Source organism: Podarcis raffonei, chromosome 1 (genome assembly GCF_027172205.1).
Source record: "Podarcis raffonei isolate rPodRaf1 chromosome 1, rPodRaf1.pri, whole genome shotgun sequence".
NCBI classification, from domain to species: Eukaryota; Metazoa; Chordata; class Lepidosauria; order Squamata; family Lacertidae; genus Podarcis; species Podarcis raffonei.
The window spans coordinates 43,547,147-43,567,102 of record NC_070602.1 but is presented as its reverse complement, the minus strand read 5'-3'; the positions used below and the strand labels follow the sequence as shown (position 1 = coordinate 43,567,102).

Here is a 19,956-nt window from a genome sequence, read left to right as displayed (position 1 = left end):
AGTAAACAGGCACCTCTAGGTGCTGCAGCAGAAAGGTTCCAATGGCCGAGTGTCAGTGCCAACACATCTATAGGAAGTGTTTGTGTATGTGTATGTGTCTTCTTCCATTAGTAACACAGATATGCAAGGAGGGGGTAGAAGTTTTAAAATGCCCAACAAAAGCATAACATGGGAAGTTGTCTGAGGTCTCCATCTGCTTTTGTGCAATTGTGGCAGATAGAAAAATGGCTTGGCTATCTTGGAATACGGCTTTTCCTGTGGGGAACGTGAAGTGATAAGCAAAGGTTGTCAATCGAAATGTTTACATCTGTATGCAATTACTATAATGGAAGCTGCTAAAGAAAAATTAGGGTTTGGCTTTTACAGCCCAACTCCAATGTTTGGGGCTCCTTTGAGAGGAAGGAGTGGGATATAAATTTAATATAAAAAAATAAATTAACAGAGATGCTGCTGTCAGGGACCAGGTTAAAAAGAGCTTAGTTTGCCCAGGCTTTCATCTCCCTTACAAACAAACCTGGAGCGTTTCTGCCTAGGCAGTTTCAGGGTGGGGTGGGGGTGCTCAGCTGACAAAATCAGCTCTTCCAGCTGAATGCTAATGTTTAAATAAATGGACACACAGAGGTGTTAATAATTCATGCTGTTCTGCTTCTTGAATTTGCTGAAGGAGGTGAATGCACAGGGGCCGACGAAACCATGAGGGCTTTAGGACCCATGAGAGCCTCCCCTAGCAGGAGGTGGAATTCTTCTATAAGCCAGCAAGAGTCCAAGCATTAACATCAGAGCTCTTGCAGAGCCTTAGAGAGAAGGACTGGCACACAGGGAAGAGGGTCAGTGCTGGCAGAGAGTCATAGGGGACCCAGCAAAGTCATGGATTTCCTCCTGCAGCTGGTTCTCTGCCTTCAGCTAGTCCCCTGGACCACCACTCTAGGTAAGGCACTTGGTTGTTGGTGCATTTCCATCCCTTCCTGGCGCAGAGTTTGCCTTGGTGACTTAGACTTCTCTTCTTTTTCTTCATCTTTTTGAAAGTTGATGGGGGTGGGGGTGGGGAGAGAGTTAAATGGAAAAAAGAAATATATAGGAAACTCACCAAGCGGCTGTCACATTAGACTCTTTTATCCAGCGCTGATCATTGCCAAATACATTTGAATCATATACATTTTGTAAATAAAAAAGGCAGACTGTCTTGCAGTGGGGTAATGCTGAGTTATGAAAACTGAAAGTGGGTTTTCCTAGCGCGTAGTGCTTGAGAAATACTGTATGGTATCTTATGCTGATGCTGAAAATGCTTGCCTCATGCTTTGGCTGAGGCTGTTTCAGAAGAGAAGCAAAAGATTGCCTCGTGCGAATCCCATGTTTTTTGCTTGGGGATGCTTTTCAGGGTGAGGGACGCATAAAGGGGGGGACTTTGGGAAGGTGTACTGGAGAGGAAAGCGTACTTTCTGTGTAGGTAGTGTGGGTTGGCCGGGTGGGGGAGAGAAAACAGGTTTATTAGAGATCTTAGAAGGAAGGGGTGTGACAGCCTCCTAAGGAGTGCTACGCAAGCTGAGTTTGGAATAGAGGCTCAGTAGTTTAGGTTTGTTTATCACTGTCTGCTGTAATCTGGATCCGAGGGAGCAAAATGAAATAAGGGTGACTTGGGAACTCCAGAGGAAGGGCAGGAGAGTTGGAAGAATGGAAATAAAATTAAAATTGCTATCTGCTTGAAGGATGGCTTCCAGGAGGTGGGGTGGGGAATGCAATTTGTTATGATATCTGTTGTATTTTTATTCCACTTTCTGACCAAAAAGGCTCCCCAAACTGTGTGTGACATTTTTTTAAAAGCCCATTTTAAAATCTACAGTAAAATGCAATTTAAGCAGGACACTGATAGGGCAGACTTACTTGAACATTGCACACAGTACATTGTATAGGAGTCCCATGCCATGACTGGATAACTAGCTGAGAACAGATTGCCAAAATACTTGGAAGCTTCAGCACTATTGTAGAAGATCATGCTGTGGTTTAGTCGTGTCCGACTCTTCGTGACCCCATGGACCAGAGCACGCCAGACACTCCTGTCTTCCACTGCCTCCCGCAGTGGAAGATCATAGACCTCCTCAAATCCTTACTCAGCCATGAAGCTCACTGAGGGACCTTGGGCTAGTCACTGTCTCTTAGCCTAACCCACCTCCCATGGTTGTTGTGAGGGTAAACTGTGGAGGCAGGAAACCATGTAGGCAGCCTTGAGCTCCTTGCAGGAAAGGTGGGATATAAATCAAGTAAATAAATAACTTTGGCTACTTAAGAATAGCTGCTTCAGTGCCAAATAAGAAGGAAAAAAGTAGCAACGGTACAAAGCCAAGAACAAAAGTAGTGCCATCTTCAAATTTATTCTTACCCTCCTTATTTCTCCATTCCTGCTTAAGATGTTTTTTTGACGTTCTGACATTGTTTGCCACATCTGTCTGTCAGAAACAAAGGAAAAATAAACTATTTATCAGTTTGGCAGCCAGGAGTCACTGACTTTTCTGTACAGTCCTGGCTGAGATCTATTTGTTCTTCTGAGTCATACCCCGTTTCAAGCGAGCCCCTGTTCATTTCAGCAGGGAGTTCCATTTAAAAACGTTTGTCATGAGGTAGTAACTTAAAGAGATTTTGCATGTTGCTGGTTCTGAAGGGGTTTGTGAGGATACTACTTTATTCTTTAAACCATCACAGCTGCTTGCCCATGAAAGCAGGACACAGCAGCTTCCTAATCAGTTTGTGGTTGCCTGGCATACGATGAAAACCCATCAAACACCACGCAGGAGGGGTGCTGAATTTTAAATTTCTGCAATTTCCCCAAACTGCCTGTTGGCTTTTTAGTCTCTAAACTTATTGGTGGTCCAAACAGGGAAACCAGAGAGAAGTATGCATAACTATTAAATGTTATCTTCTGGCTGACCAAGAGTGCCAGATTAGACACATAAAAAGCATGGAACATACTACTTGGTGCAGAATTTAACCTTCTGAGGACCACAGATTATATTGTTTGAATTTTAAAAAGCAGGTTTCTAGTCCATATGGTGTAGAAGCTAGGTTTGGAACTCAGGGGGTCAAGGAATGTGTTCTGAAACGGTCAAAGAGAATTGGGGAGTCGGTAGAATCCCAGTGGTCAGGGAACAGTTCTCTAGTGTTTGGCTCACTTCCCCATTAGCAGAATTAGCAAAATATGAACAAGTTTAAAAGATGTGCATAATTAATAAATATTTTCAAGTTGCTTTGTTTCGACCCTCCAGTGTTGTGAAGATGGACATAGGAACTCATTTGTAACAGCCCTATTCTCATGCTATGAATTACTTCTGATGCCCCCCACCCGTACACATAGGGGTGTGGGTCTCTTCCACCTTCTGTATGCATTTGTGTATTCTGCAGTATTTAAATTTCAAGAAGATGATTATTCTTGAAGTTAACAATCTCCAAGAAAAATATACCGTATATACTTGAGTATAAGCTGACTTTTTCAGCACATTTTTTATGCTGAAAAAGCCCCCCTTGGCATATACTTGAGTGAGGGTCCTTTCAGGCTGCTCCTTCGTCCTCCACCGCCTTTGCCACTGTCGGCGGCGGTGGAGGAGGAACGAGCAGACCAAAAGCAGCCCTTTCTGGCTGCTTGTTCTTCCTCTGCCGCCGCCACCACCAGCCTCTGGTGTGGTGAACCGGCTTATACTCGAGTCAATAAGTTTCCCCAGTTTTTTTGTGGTAAAATTAGGTGCCTTGGCTTATATTCAGGTCGGCTTATACTTGAGTATATACGGTAATCAACTTCCTCAGCAGTTGCCTTGTGTGTGAAATAACTGGCTATGAGCTGCATTTTAGTGTTCCTGCACAAGCATTTGTATCATGAAAAATGCATCCTCCCACCTACTCAGAGATTTAACTTCCAGAAACCCTGCAGAGAGAGATGAAACACGCTAGTGAGTCACAAAAATAACCTAAAAAGCAAAAAAGAACAAAGGATTCTGTAGCACCTTAAAAAAGCAAAGGCAAGCGTGTTGGTCTAGTGTGTGTGTATTCATTCTAAAATCCACAGTTGGGCAATGCCTTTATTAGGACCAACCAGAATGTTACAAAACAGTGAGTAAGCTTTTGAGTTCTCCAGAGCTCTTCCTCAAGTTGCTGGTTACAACTTGGTTATTCTGAAGCAGGTTATTCTGAAGAACTCAAAAATTTGCTTACTCTTATGTGACATTTTGTTTGGTCCTAATAAAGGTATTGACATAACTTGGGTTTTCATAGAATCACAGAATTGTAGAGTTGGAAAGTACCAATAAACAACAGGCTGACAATTATTCCCCCAAACAACTCCCCCTGCCCAGAAAATAACAAAATGGGATAGTGATTCTGCAGGGGTTTGGGGGTCAGAAAATAGGAATTGCCCCAGTAAATATGGCCCTGTTGGAGCAGTGTATGTGGTTTGCAGAATTTACTTATGGTAGGTTGCAGAATTTGGTGGAAGCTCAGCATGGCAAATTTGGGTTCTCTGCCTTTTTGTGGAACTGTGAGGCAAATCCTGAACTCCTGGTTCCTCATATAAGGCATGATTGATGATTTAACTGTCTTAGTGACGCCGAAATCACACTGAATTTAGTGACTGCTTTGTCCTTGTTGCTACAGACCTGTACTGAGTGAGTGGTGGGATTTAGGTCCATTTGTGAGGTAAATTAAACTCTTCCCATCAAAAGCACAAACTGAAACGGGAATAAACTTGAAGGGAACACGGTGCGGAGGGAAGTGGGAAGCTAGGAATAACAATCCACGAATCACATGCTACAACTTCTATGTGTACCATTTCTAAAGCAGAAAGTACTAGGCTGCAAAATACTAGAAAGGGGAAGGGCAAAATTAAAGCAGTGTTGCTGTTGATAAATGAAACCTCACTGTTTTTCATTGGCAGCGTTCTGTCCTTTGAAATCAGCAAATAAAACCCTAGTAACATAAATTCCAATGATGATTTGCTGCCGGGTCATTGTGTCCTCTTTGGAGGAGGAGTGAACTGTTTCTGATCCTCTGCACGGTGATAATGTTCATATTAGGAGAACCCACAGAAACCCGTTTGCAATTGACAGCAGTTTAGTAATTGAACACAAGAGGATGGATTGTTACAGTTCAAGCATTCTCTTGGCAGACTACGTTTGCAACAAGAGCCACCCTGTTCCACCTCTTGCTTTCAGACTTTCTTACTATGTGCAGTAAAAGCTATGGGACTCAAAAGGAATGAAAAATACTAAGAAGCAAAATATTAATGGCTGCTCTAACATAAGTGATTCCTTCCTGATGATTGCTGAATATATGGGAGTGTTATGTGGTTTGCAAAAGTCTGGGCATTTCTATATGTGTGTACAGTTACCAGAAGCTGCTGTGGTGGTGTTGTTTTTTGTGGTGTGTGTATGTGGGAGACACACACAGTTGGCCCACAAGGCTTGTCCTCTATGGAGAAGAATCTGTGAGCAAAGCTTAGGTGAGAATGCAGAAAATACGTTTAAAGTGCATGTGAACACTAAACATCAGAATCTAGGTTCCAATTCCTGGTGAATTTTTTCAAGTCTGTGTTGGGACGGTGAGGTAGAATTTCTAGAGTTGGTCTTCAACATCCTGCATAATTCCTTGCCCAGATCTGACAGGCAGATTATGGAAAATATGCAAATATGTGTACAGTTACGGTACATACCTTATTCAGGTTGCAGAAATTAGCTTTCAATGCATCTGATTTTGGGTTACCTTGGCACAGAGATTTATATGTGTGCATGAACATGAAAAATATTCAAAATCCTAGATATAAGTGTAGCTATTTTATATATCTTACTGGAACCAGTGTAGTAACCACTGTTGAAACCAAACATTTCCCTAAAATGAGAACTTCTGTTTTGTAACCCAGCATTGGATCTTTCTTTTAAGTAGTCAGAAAAGTAATGATGAAAACTTGCATAACCATTTCATTATTGGACATTTAAAGGACCAAAAACTTGAGGTGGGGATGAGGCATGATTCATAGAAGATAGGATAGATTCTGCCTGTATATGAGGAATTTCAATCTTAATGGGTCAGACAACCCATATTTGCATAGATAGATGAAGTAATGTGAACCAAATGGTTGCAGAGACCCTTTATCATGGTGGGTGTCAGCTGTATCTGTGAATGCTTGTTCTTGCATGCCACTTGTCCACATGTGCTTGTGTTCTAGGGTGTCTGTATGCAGATGGCAATGCATTGTATGAATGAGACACCAAATATCTAGGAATAGGGAATGAGTGGAGTAAAACGAAGAGGACTGATTCTGATCTGATGGAAATCTATATTGGGTTGGCATTCGTCTGTCTCAAGAGACAATGGAGGACTTTGACTTTGGGGGTGAATCAAATCGTTGGAAGGTTACAACACCTGCTGTGGCTGTAGAGACCGATATGGGAGAGACCTTCCTGATGTGGAAGGTGTTGTGGTGTCACACCTGGTGGTTGTAAGTTGCCCACAACTCACTTCCAGAAAGCAACATGCTCAACATGCAAGCCTGGCTGGTAGACCTTCATCTTGGTACTGGACATTAGAATCGTGGGGGACATGTTGTATCCTTCTGGGTAGTTTCTCCACCCATTGGTGCCCACCCTGCACTCGGTTCTCACCTGCGGCTCCTAGAAGCTGTTAGCAATGTGACAGGGGCCAAACCCTGGATAACTGCTTTGACTGGTTGGTTAAACCAGGTGAGGGTAGCTGATGGGTCTTAAATCCTCAGTAAGTTAGGGGCTTGTCTGTTCCCTGCATGTGAAGACAGGTTCCCTTGGTTTGAGTGGACAAGACCAATAGTGGGTCCAATGGTAATCAACCTGGGAAGGTAGCCCATCTAGGAGAAGGAAAACTCTCAACACAAACCTCTAAATTAGTTTGGAGATGGTATTTAACACCAGTCAGATTGAATCAAATAAACAAGGAATATCCGGTGTTATGTTGGAGAGGATGCCAGGAAACCAGGAATTATGTTCGCATGTGGTGGGGGTGTAAATATGTACAATTTTTCTGGCAAAGGGTGTTTAAGGAGATAACAGAAATCACTAGGTTAAAGCTGACCGAAAGTCCAGAGGTAGCATTATTATCAATTTACGATGGGGTGGAAGGTTTGCAGGCTATGAAGGACTTGCTCACAAATTTATTGACAGCTGCATGAATTATGATAGCTAGGAAGTGGAAAGGGCAAGCAGAATATAAAATGGAAGAATGGTATAAAGAGGTGTGGGATATAGCTATTAATGATAAATTAACATGTGCCATTAAGGTAAGATGGGGAATACGCAGGAGAAATGATTTTGAGGAGATATGGAAGGTGTTTGTAGAATTTGTACTGTTAAAACGGAAAGGGGTCAAACCATTGCAAGAGGTGTTGAAATTTTGGGAGGTTGGATAGTTACAATGGAATGGTCTCGGTGGTGGGGTGCACATTTTTATTCTTATTTATTTATGATTATTACTTTGTTAAAATAAAAAATAGAAAAAGAAAAAGAAAACCTCCGCTACCTTGAGGCTATACTTGTTTGTGAGAAAGGCTTCGGGAAATCTATGTATGCAACCTTTTTATCGGTCACATTTCAAGGCCCTTGGGTGTCTTTATGGCAAGATCCATCTGTGAAATGCTTTTAACTTAAACAGAAAAAAGAATCCAAATTATCCACATTTCCATACAGTGTATTTATTTGATTGGACCATATGCATAGCAAGAACTTTTTTGTTTCCACCCATCTCTTCAGTCGGATCTTATTTTCTCCTATGGAGTTGAAATGGCAGTAATGTTCAACTGTGCTTATCCCCTTCCAGTAGTGTTTGCATTTATAAAGTTCACTGTAGATTATAGCACAGAATTTCCTATTGGTTAACATGACATAAACTTGGTTCAGAGGAATGAAGAGGTCTTGGTGACAAGTGTGACCAAACCTGTGAGGAACAGCCAAGTGCGTGAGAGGCTTATTGAAAGCTGGGTGATCAGTGTGTTTGTGTGTTTAATGGGCTAGTTGGATAGCAGAGTCCCAGAGAACTTATCCAGTCTTTGTTAAGTACCTCTGATATAAAAGTACAAGTGGCACTTTTGCAATATGGTAGCAATTTTCCATATGACCTGTGCAGGTAGAGCACACTGACCAGAGAGGGAACACTAGTGCAATACCTTGCTAATGGGTTCTGTTGCAGTCGTTCTGATGCGTCGAGTTTTCAGGAGCATTTAGTCCCTTTAGAAAAAACAAGCCAGACTTCCAACCTTTTGCCCAGTCTCAATCACTACTACCATGCAATGCACCTGCTATGCCCAGAGAAGCTTGCTTGATTCCATCCCTTGTTCTGCAATGGCAGTGGCTTTAGTGATGAATCTGATAGTGAAAAGGATTGGCTGAATAGTTCTCCCCACCCTTTGCCTTCTGCTCCTTTATCCATCAGAGAGGTCACTGACAAGGCTTGTGCCAAGGCTGCTTTTCCAAGCGTGATTCTTCTGATCAGCAGTAGTTGTATGCATCAGAAGCTGTAAGCAAAGGAGGCCAACAAATGCTGGGGGGAGAGAGGCAGTGTGATTTGGGAGGATGTCATGAGAGACCACCTCTTCTTATGTGAACAATCCTTGATAAAAGGTCTGTTAACAACACAATATCTATATTGAATGGAGAAAAATGGCAGCATCTTCTCTTTAGGGAAGAAGGATCTGGGACACACAAAGGCACACCACTGTTGTGTGCCTAGCACCCAGTGAGTGGCAGGTACTGCCAGCTCAATGATGTCATCACAACAACAGGATAGATTCCCTACCTACACTGCCATAACTAGAGTCCCAATAGCACAAGGGGAGCTAGCCATGATTTCAGCCCTGCTCAAGTTATAAGTCAGAGATAGGATTGCACACTTAATACAGGTGATTCTTGTTAGTATAAACCGATTTAACATATTTCTTTGGCTGAAAAAAGAGAGAGGGACTGGAACCTGCTGATATCATCGGCATTTCTTCAGACCTTACACCAAATTTGTTGTTATTATTTGCAAGATCATGCATTTTGAACATCATCTAACTATGGAATATAAATCAGCATGAAACACACATGTGCAGAATGTTCTAGACTGTGACACCAAAAGCCAAAATTAAAACAATGCAAACTCCCCAAACCCAAAGACTAGCCACAGAAGGAAGATGAGGAACAACTTTTCTGACTTTTCCATAACGTTAGACACCTATTGATTCAAGAAGAGTTCCTAAGACAAGAGCTATACCTTTGTAAGAGTATTTATAAAAGATCAGCTAAAAAGAATATATATTTGGCGGTATAAAATGAAATCATTAAAATGTGATAAAGTCACCAAACACTGAATCAAATTAATTCTCTAAAAATGTTTGGCGAAAGAAAGCAAAAATTCAGTTGCTGCCCTGTTTCATTTCAATAGCAGCAACGTTCCAAAACACTAGTGCTACTACGCTAAAAACCTTTGTTCATGTAGAAACTAAACAAATATAACTTTAGGCTTCTCCAGGGAAGTGTACTGATATGGCTGCTGCCTAAGGAGCAAAGTAACCTGGTCCTAAGGCCATTTTAGGGCTTTATACAATAGTATCTTGAACTGGCAGCCAATGCAGAGCTTTCAGCAGTGGCGTAATATGCGGATGTGGAGCTGCTCCAGCCAAAAGCTGGGCTGCAGCATTCAGCACTACCTGCAAATTCGAATTTCCCATGCGGCACATATGGCAATGAGCCAGTCTTATATCTACCCTGCTTGTTTGTATTTGCAACTTGATTTTGAGCATAGCGATTCCTTTTTGAGAATACCTCTTTAAGCATGTGAAAAGGCATGCTTGTGACCTGTTAATGTTGTGTTTACATTTTAATATTGCATTAATGGAATGCACTACAGAAAACATGCAAGCAATCTAACTGAAACATTTATGCATGTTTGCCATGAAACTCATCTCTCTTAGGGTGTTTATATACCACTTTTCATCAGCAGGTGTCCTCACAGTAGTTTCCAGAACAATAAATAAAACATGATCATTAAAAAATAATAATCAAAGCATCAACAAAACTTGAAATGATACAATTACAAAGCAGACTCAAGGCTCAGAAAAGTCTTAAGCAAAGGCTAGAGAAGCAACAGAACATTATGGCCATTTGTGTCCCCAAGGTTCCACCGCTGGAGCACCACCACCAATAAGACCATGCCCCAGATGCCTATAGAGCAAGCTCTGGCAAAACTGGATACTGAGCAGAGAATTTCATGGTTTACAGTGCACAGTGACACATCTTGGAAAGTAACAGAATTACCTCTAGTGCTGCATTATTTGCTGAAAACAGCAAATCCCTTTCAGTGTATCAGTCACCTATCAGCGCCACTTTGTTATACAGCAATCCATTCAACTTTTACAAACATCCAGCACATTTCGTTTGATTCAGATAATTTTGCCTGCCTAATTTTCAAACAGAGAGCATTCTCTCTCAGTACTCTCAAAAAGTGTTTACATACATTGGCCTTGGCGAAGGCCAGTAGTGAGCATCCACAGATCAAGAAAACAATGCCACTGAACCTCCTCCAAGGCTGTGTGTGTTGGGAATAAAGGCTAATGATTTGGTGCTGTGGCACTGCTAGAGGAACACCTGTATCTTGCCCTTCTTTCCCTCATGTATCTGTGGAATGTGTCGATTATCTGGAATACCGAAATACCACTACACATGACCAAATAGCTCCCACATGTTTTCACAGCCATACTGCAGTCTAATTCCGCATGTCTGATGCCTCCCTTCTTCACTGCTATATTCTTGTGCCAAGTGTCAAAAGAGGTGATGATAAAATTAAACAAAAAGTGCCCTTCTTTATTTGGCCTTGTTCAGCTGCCTGGAACAAAAGAACACCAGATTCTTAATGATTTTCTAGGTTTATGCAGGGTCTCCCTTTAATAAAGAAACAAAAGCATTTTAGTCTGGAAATGACTTCAAGGCAGAGCACTATTCTAGCATGGGATGCTAGTCAGCAAGAAAAGGGAGAAGTTAAAATCATCTCCCTGCACATTCCAGCTTTTTAGCTGCCTTTCAATGCTGTGTTAAATTATTTTTCTGAGCTGGTAAAGGGTAAAGGGACCCCTGACCATTAGGTCCAGTCATGGCTGACTCTGGGGTTGCGGCGCTCATCTCGCTTTATTGGCCGAGGGAGCCAGCGTACAGCTTCCGGGTCATGTGACCAGCATGACTAAGCCGCTTCTGGCGAACCAGAGCAGCGCACAGAAATGCGATTTACCTTCCCGCCAGAACGATACCTATTTATCTACTTGCACTCTGACGTGCTTTCGAACTGCTAGGTTGGCAGGAGCAGGGACTGAGCAACGGGAGCTCACCCCGTCATGGGGATTTGACTTCTGAATGGCAAGTCCTAGGCCACCCGCTGGTAGACACAGCTATAAAGTGTTCCTTGGGAGTCTTGGACAGTAGATATTGTTACATGGCCACCCCAATCTCCGCCAAGCAGCTGCCCAAGATTCCAGGGGGTTCCAGGCACTCATCCAGGGTTGTGTTTCCACTGGGAAATAAAAGCACAGCTTTTCTTAAAGACTAGTGTCTTAAAGAAATATGGTTTATTGTACACATATTTACACCTGGGACTACAGAGCGTTACATCTCAAGTGGGGCCTGTTCCAGCATGACCTCTCAAGAGGGGCAGTGCAGCATTGGAGTCCAAGGCATCCTGCACCCGTGCCTCTGTCCCAGCATGCCATGGTTCAGCCTTGCATGGCCTCTGCCTGGAGTTCTGGCTCCACCCTTTTCCTGTTGAAGAGGAAGTGATCCCAGATTCCTCAAAAGTGATGGTGGTCCGACCTGAAAAAACATTCCTGGGACCTAGAAGCTTTTATCAACTCAGTGAAATTTACTTCTGACACAATTTAAACATATGTAGACAATCTATAGACAAACATATATAAACAATTTAAATATATATAGAAACAAACCAACAAATGGATAAAATAACTATCAATTCATTGCCCTTTCACGACACTTCAAATCATGGTGATTTGATTTCAGACAGCAGGTGAGGGATAGGGGAGAGCGGGGCACATTGATGCATGGGGCACATTGATACACCAACAATATTTCAATATCGAGAAATGTTATTTGTATCTTGACATCACTAAAATGTGTCTATACATGTGTGAGTACAACAGTTGCGACCGCGCCACCTGCCAGTTAGCCATTGGTGTTTGACGAGAGTAGATGTGTTTATAGCACGGCCAACTAAAAAATTATGTGAAATGTAAAAGTGTTCCAACACTGTTTTACATCGTTTAGTTAAGATTTAAAAATACCAAAGGTAAGTTATTCCACTCAGTAATCAGGATTACACATGATTTTTAAATAAGTTTAGTGGTTTCATTAATAATTGTTAGTTTTTTTAGAAATGTCCGTTGGGGCACTTTGATACACTAAGACCCAGGGCACATTGATACATATAAAAGGTATTGGGTACAATAGTGCCCCAATATACAAGTTTGCATGAAATCTCTAAACTCATTAATTTTGAAAAGAAAAAAAATTGTTGTTTACTACGTGGCCAAAGTCATTTCTAAATATAATATGACTGGTTATCAAGTGTCATATCTCAGGAAAAAACCAGGATCTTGTATGTTTGTCTTCCCCACTGTAGAAGATAAGGCTAGCGTTGATTTCAAGGACATTGTTTTGCCGTTGCCAAAACCAAATTTCCCAGAGGGCACATCTCAAACATCATCTCTTTATACTTTTTCTATTGACTTAAGTGGATATAATGTGCAATAGAAGCTACACGTTAAGTAATTATCTTATTTTTTTATAAGCATTTTGTTTAAATTACTGTTTTTTGACTATCTGGTGTGAATTCTTATACTTTTTAAGTTTTTCCAAAAAAATAAATAAATGGATAGGTGTTTGAGGAAAGATTAATATAAGTTTTGATGTTTTGTTAAGAAAACCTGCCATAAAGTCTATGATATGTGTGAAACACTGTTAGTTTTGATACGTAATTTAGATTTTAAGTACCGTAACAAATTGTAAGGCTGATTATGATCTCTCGCAATAAAAAATGTTCTTTTATTAAATTTTTGCAAATAATTACCATTCTCATACAATTTACGCTTTGTCTCAAAGTGCCCTGTCCAATGTATCAAAGTGCCCCATAGTGGGGCAGAATGATACAAAACCCTTTTTTTTTTTTACTGAAGTCATTATATTCTCATTATCTTCTAACTTTAATGGTTCTTTTGATTGCTATTATAATATTGATTAGTTATGCCATGCATCAAACCAAAAATTTTATTGACTCATTTTTGTTACATAGAATATGAGATTGAATTTTTCTGTATCAATCTGCCCCTACATCTGTTACACGTTTTAATGGTTCCCCACGTAGGAAATTCCCTGTGGGCAGAAAGCTAATAAAACATCAAGGATGAGAAGCTTTCCCTGATAACACTTAGTTTTCTGTGGAAATGTTGCTATTGGTGACCAGAATTTGATCTGTAACCTAAAGTAATTATTTCTTATGTGTTATGGTCAGCGCCAAGGGCAACTAATCTCAGCCAACAGCAGAGTGGAGCAACCGGCAGTGAGTGGGATCTCTTTTTTGGCTGGTGTAGCTAGACTTGGAACTTCCCACACTGATTACTTCTGAAGATACAAGGACATTCTGAAGTAAAAATAGTTTCCAGAGTCCCTGTTGAGATTTCAAGTCTTTTCTTGCGTGCACTAATCCACTAATTATAAACCTTTCAGAACATTTATGGTTGACAAAGTTAAAATCCAGGTGTTGGGTAAACAGACAAAAGTCAACCACAATCAAAAGGTACAGAGGAACTGCAGAAGTCTTACAAGAGATGTTAAAACGAGAATATCATTGCTGCTTTGTCTCCCGAGGGCTTTTTCAGACAGTCTTTCTAAGAAAACAATACGTATTTGGCCATTCTTCTTGCTCGGTTGTGACAAGGCTTTGTAAGGCACGGTAAGGTCTCAGGCAGCTGATTTGGGGGGTCAGAAAAGGGCAGCACATTGGTAGTAGTAGTAGTAGTAGTAGTACAGTGGTACCTCGGGTTACATACGCTTCAGGTTACAGACTCCGCTAACCCAGAAATAGTGCTTCAGGTTAAGAACCTTGCTTCAGGATAAGAACAGAAATCGTGCTCCGGCGGCGCGGCAGCAGCAGGAGGCCCCATTAGCTAAAGTGGTGCTTCAGGTTAAGAACAGTTTCAGGTTAAGAATGGACCTCCGGAACGAATTAAGTACTTAACCCGAGGTACCACTGTAGTAGTTATTTATTAAATTTGTATACTACCCTTTATCCAAAGATCTCAAAGCAGTTCACAGCATAAAAATGCAAGATAAAAACACAATATACATAATAAAAGTAAGAACAAACCAAACCATCTCCCTTGTTCTCTTAGGATGGCGATTGCACTCACCAGAAAGGTGACGGAACTTACCTGAGAGGTACTGGAACTGGGTTCCTGTGAGTTCCCCCTGAAAAAACCCTATGTAGAATGTAAATCAGCCAAAGGCCTAGTTGAAAAGGAATGTTTTCACCTGTCACCTTTAAAATGTATAATGAAGTTGCCAGGTGAGCCTTGCTGGGATGAGCATTCCACAAGTGGGGAGCCACTGCCAAAAAGGCCCATTCTCATGTTGCTCTCCTCCAGACCTCTTGTGGAGGAGGCACACAAGGAAGAGCGTCAGATGATGGTTGCAGGGTCCTAGTCAGTTCATATGCAGAGAGGAGGTCCTTGATTTATTATTTTTACTGCCAGGGAGGAAGAGAGATCCTTGTGGGATTTCCTACCTCAGGTCCCAAATAACTTGGCAAGATATATGCATCTTGACTTGCATGGGAGTGGGGGACCTGCAAAATGTCCAGACATGTCCTCAATGTCACTACCACTACAGAGACATTGCATCCTGCCCCCATTTCCTATTTTGCTATAGGAAAAACACAAACACAACATGCCAGCATGTCATATGTGTGTTGCGGTGGGGTGCAGAATGCAGTTATGTATCGTCATGATGTCTGTGTAACTCTTTTTGAATAAAAAAACCACAACACCTTGTTCTTCATTTTGGAGATTTGGTATGGAGGAAAAATCATTAATGGGATGTGTGCTTTCCTGGCTGAGCCACTGCAGCAGTGAAGCGTTATGCTGCTTTTGGTTTTTCTCTTCCTTTCTCTGACTGAGCCTCCAGGTTTTTTCTTGCAAGGGGCTAAATCTGCTAATTATAGCCCTTTCGGATTATTTATGGTTGAAAAGTTAAAAACCCAGGTGTTGGGTAAATAGCCAACAGCCATACATGCTCAAAAGGTACAGGGAGGCTATGAAAGTGACAGACTCGCTAGATATACTGGAGATGGGGCAAGTGGGGGGCATGAAAATGAATCGTCTATCTCCCTAGAGTATCTAGTGACACATTGGCGCATCTGTAGGATTAAGGAAAAATTCACCCCCTCCCTCAGGCATTTTGAAGATGTTGTGCAGCTACATGCCCCTTGTCACCCATAGTCTGTTTTGATTAAAGAGCATATTGGTTTGCAAGAACTGAATAGCAACTTCAGGTAGGGAATCTGTCACTGCTTCTCCTTTTCAGTTAAGTAGTTGTGCCACTTGATATCAGTTCAAGTTTATTTCCCCCCAGCTTGTCAATTATGCTGTGCCGGTCAACTGTAGTGGCAGGTTTAGGCAGCAGGGGCAAGATGCTACCTGCTACTCTGTGTGTCATGATGTGAGTAGTAAATTCTGTGCACTCCATTATTTTAGGGATTGGCGAAACTTCTTAGGCTAAATAACCCCTTCCAGAAGTCTAATGAATGAGCATCACCACCCTCATAGACATGATTTATAGTCTTTCATGAACAGATATATTCCAGTATCTATCTGAGAAAATATAAGGTAAACTATCTTTAAATTATCCTGCTTTGTGTGACTTAACCTTGAATAGGTTAAGGAACAGGCCTTGAAAAAACTTGCTGAGAAGTTCCTCCTCTTCTGTCTCTCTCTAAGCAGCTAAAAACTAACCGGTAAATGAGTACTTAACAAGCAGAAATTTAGCAGGTGAGCCACCCTAAACACCACCCAAAATACATGTTGAGATTAATTTAAGCCTGCAATCCAATATATATTGCCTGAGAATGACACAGTGGGACTTGCATCTGAGTAAACAGGGAACACAGCGGGCCTTGTGTCTGAGTAAACATGTATTGGGTTGGGCAGTGATTGGGAACTTTCACCAGATTTATTTTTACTGAAGTCACAAGAGCAGTGATTGGGGGCTAGGAAAGAAGAGAAAAAGCAAACAATAAGCAAATAAGGCGATTCATTACTGGGGACCATGTGATATAAGCCGGAATTTGTTTGAGGTGGTAGGGAACTGCCAGAGACAGTTATCCTGCTTTGTGTATCTTAAGCTTGAATAGGTTAAGGAACAGGCCTTGGAAAAAGCTGCTGAGAAGTTCCTCCTCTTCTGTCTCTCTCTCAGCAGAAGTTTGTTTGATTTGATTCAAGCAAGAGAGGCTACCAAAAATACTACCAAAAATTCCCTGTTCAGGGAAGTTTTTAGTATGTAACGCTGTACTGTTTTTAACACTTGATTGGGAGCTGCCTAGAGTGGCTGGGGAAACTCAGCCAGATGGGCGGGGTATAAATAATAAATTATTATTATTATTATTATTATTATTATTATTATTATTATTATTATTATTACTAAACAGATACATATTTATTATAGAATCCACACTGTATCCACCATTCTGCTCTCTCTGTTTCACACACAAGGTTACAAAATACATACTAAACAAAAAGGACAACACTCCTTAAAGCAGTAAAAACTCCCTGCTTCCTTCCTGGTTACTAGAATATACTAAAAGTTTTGAGGAGGTGTGGCCTTCAAGGAAACAACTCTGAGCATGTCGAAACATATATCTAAGATTCAGATAGGTATACCCTGAAGGAAACCTAATAATGTTGTTCTATGGTGGTATGTGTAGGCAAGAGTTGCTGTATGTCTGGAACATGGCAGCTGTAAGCTTTGTTTGGGCTGAAATCACAGAAATGTTCGGGGAAATCTGGACATATGGGAACCCAAATCAGAAGTGTAGATTTTGGCGAAGTTCCTTAAAAATAGCTCAAAATCTTTTTCCAATTTTTTTTATTTTGCAACAACTACAACTCACTTTTTGAAATATGGCAATCCTAGTGTAGGCTGTGGTTGTATGTGCTGTGTCCTGTGTCCTGATAAGTGAGATTGCTGAAATCACCTACCTTACACCCACTGCTCTCCCCATCAGATGCCCCCTCTTCCATATTAGTGTTATGAAGCAGACATTGGGTGGGGGCTCCCATTTTAGCTTCTGAAACGTGTGTTTCCAAATTTTCAGGATGTTTCTAAGGAAAGAGTTTTCTTCAGGAGTTTTTCTCCTCACTCTACTCCCAGCCTCCTGATTTAATGTAATGACCCTGATATGCAGTAGTAGAATAAATAGACTCCAACCAAATTGATGAGATTAGCCTAAAATACACATTTGCTTCCCAGGCCAAATCTGGACTTGAGGCTACTGGTTGGTCATCCTTTCTCTGACAGATGCATCTTCTTTATGAAAAACCAGAGGCTGGGGACTGAATTTCCTTTTCCTGTTTGTTTCTGACATTGTTTTGTCACCCACTTCTCTACCTGCCTATCACTGACCAATGATAATACACACAGAAAAGTCAGCAGTTGTACTTTCTCTAGTGTCTGCAAAAGGACTCCAGTTATGAGGGGCTGTTTCCATTAGTGGGATGTGTTGGTACCATCTTGCTTAATCAATTCAGCCATGGTCAGAAATGAAGAGGGAGATTTCCCCAAGAGTCTTTGTTTCTTGTAGACACTCCTTCTGTGTTCCTCACTCTTTGATGCCGTGGTGCTGATTTCATGCTGAGGTCAAGGGAATTTGATGTGACACTCTGACGCTCGTCTAGCTTCATTTAACTAAGGCAGCCTGAAGCATCAGAAGGGTAAAAAAAGAAACTTGCAACAGAAAAGCCTATATATAGACAGAGATTTTCCAATGGATCAGGTTTGCACTGGTACTATCCTGTTTTCTGCTAAATTTTCTCAGCATGCTACATCTCTAATCTATAGAATTAATGACTTGCTTATAGAAATCAGGAACATTTGCACTTCAGCCAGTGGTAACAATTCCACTAGAGGAGAGATGGAAGCTCATTCCTACTGATTGAAGAAGAAAAATGAACCTTAGCTGTCCAACTTTTGAATTTGGAAGTATAATTTGTCAGCCTCGTTCATTTTTTTAAAAAAATGATATCACCATCACCCATAAGTGTGCTAAGTTTTTTATGTACAATAGTATATTTTAAAGACTGGGTCGTTTTCAGCTACCGTGTCCCGTCAGTGCAAGGGATTTTGTTTGTGCAACAGGAGTTTCCCCTCCCCTTCCACTGCCTACACACTCCCCAGATCTGCTCTAGAGGGTTCGGGAAACTCCTATAAGAGATTTAGGAGATGCATGGAGGGAGGGAACAGTTCCCTTGTGTGATGATTATCCGCTGGTGGCACCAGCATTGTGGAATGCCTCACTTGCTGAAATACCAGAGGCCCCATCTGCATTGGCTTTCTGACATCTCCTGAAGACACATGTTTTTAGGCAATGATTTTCCTGAACTGAGCCTATTTTTAACTGTTTTAATTGCTGTGCTCTTCAATTACTTGTCTTACAGTTTTTAATTAAGGATATTTTTAATGCTCAGTGGATTTGTTATTGCATATTTTAATTATGCATTTATTTTATAGTCATAAACCACTTACTTGGCAACCATTTTGGCACATAAGCAGCTAATTATTATAATTAATAACAGTAATAATTGCTTACAGAGAAATCCTTGTGTTGATGGAACAAGAGACTTAGCACTATGTTGATTCCACCCTATAATTGAAAAATTATTATTATTATTATTATTATTATTATTATTATTAATTTATTACATGCCCTTCATGCTCAGGCCCCAGAGCAGATTACAACAATTTAAAACGCAACATTAAAAGCAGTTTAAAACTTTATTTCCTGACAAGGGGCCACATTCCCTGTTGGGGTTCACATGCCAGCAATGAGGAGAGCTCTGGAGTCAATTAGAGAAACAAAATACCTAATGAAGAATGAACAACACCCCACGTCAGTTTTCAGTGGTTGCCTCAGATTAGAATTCCCAGTCCCGTGGGAAGTCCACTGGGGACTCAGCTACACTGGCAAAGAAAAAACGCTTTTTTCCGCTGTTTCTGCAGTCTAACACTGTGACACCAGATGGCGCTGTGGAGTTCCGTTTTTGCTTACCCAGTTTCTCATACAAAGTTTGCAACGTGTTTAACTAAAATGCTTCTTTGATGTGTCTAGATCCAGCCTGAGTTTGATGGGATAAATCTCAAATAAGTACACAGAGGATTTATTCAAGTACCTGAGCTTCAAAACAGCCACTCTTCTGAAAACTAAGTGAAAGAAAACCAGTTGATTGTCATGTGCTTTGGAAACACTTTGCAAGCTCTGTGCTTGGTACACTTTGGAAATGCTGAACTGGTAAAGGAAGCAAGCTGGTTGCTGAGAGCTTAGGAAGCTCTGTGTTTGGTGCTTGGGAACTCTGCCTGAACCCATTAGCAATGCTGTGCTAGAGCTGTAAGTTTAGGAAACGTGATGACCCTATGGCACCTGATCTGAGTATTATTTATTCTGCTCTCCTGTGTCTGGCTGAAGAGGTTTCTCTGCCCCTTGCAGCACTTTACACTGGAAGCTGGGAAGTGTCTCTGTCTTCAACCCTTTCCCCTCTTTGGCGCTGGGGAAAATATACTCGGTTCAATTAACTTCTCTCCCTGCCAAGAGAAACCTCTTTCATTAATATGTACCTTGGCTCTTAAGAAATATTCCTACAGTGACCTGAAATCA

At 41.2% G+C, this 19,956-nt stretch overlaps 1 protein-coding gene across 2 annotated transcripts in view; it reads left to right on the top strand.

Annotated features, from left to right (window-relative positions):
• Positions 1-790: 790 nt before the first annotated feature.
• LTK (leukocyte receptor tyrosine kinase) overlaps positions 791-19,956 on the top strand; it is a 98,437-nt gene continuing 79,271 nt past the window's right edge. For both annotated transcript variants that reach the window (XM_053383212.1, XM_053383203.1), the window contains exon 1: positions 791-928. In XM_053383212.1, the coding sequence (XP_053239187.1) occupies positions 868-928 (61 nt within the window). In that variant the 5' untranslated portion in view covers positions 791-867. The remainder of the gene's footprint in view (positions 929-19,956) is intronic.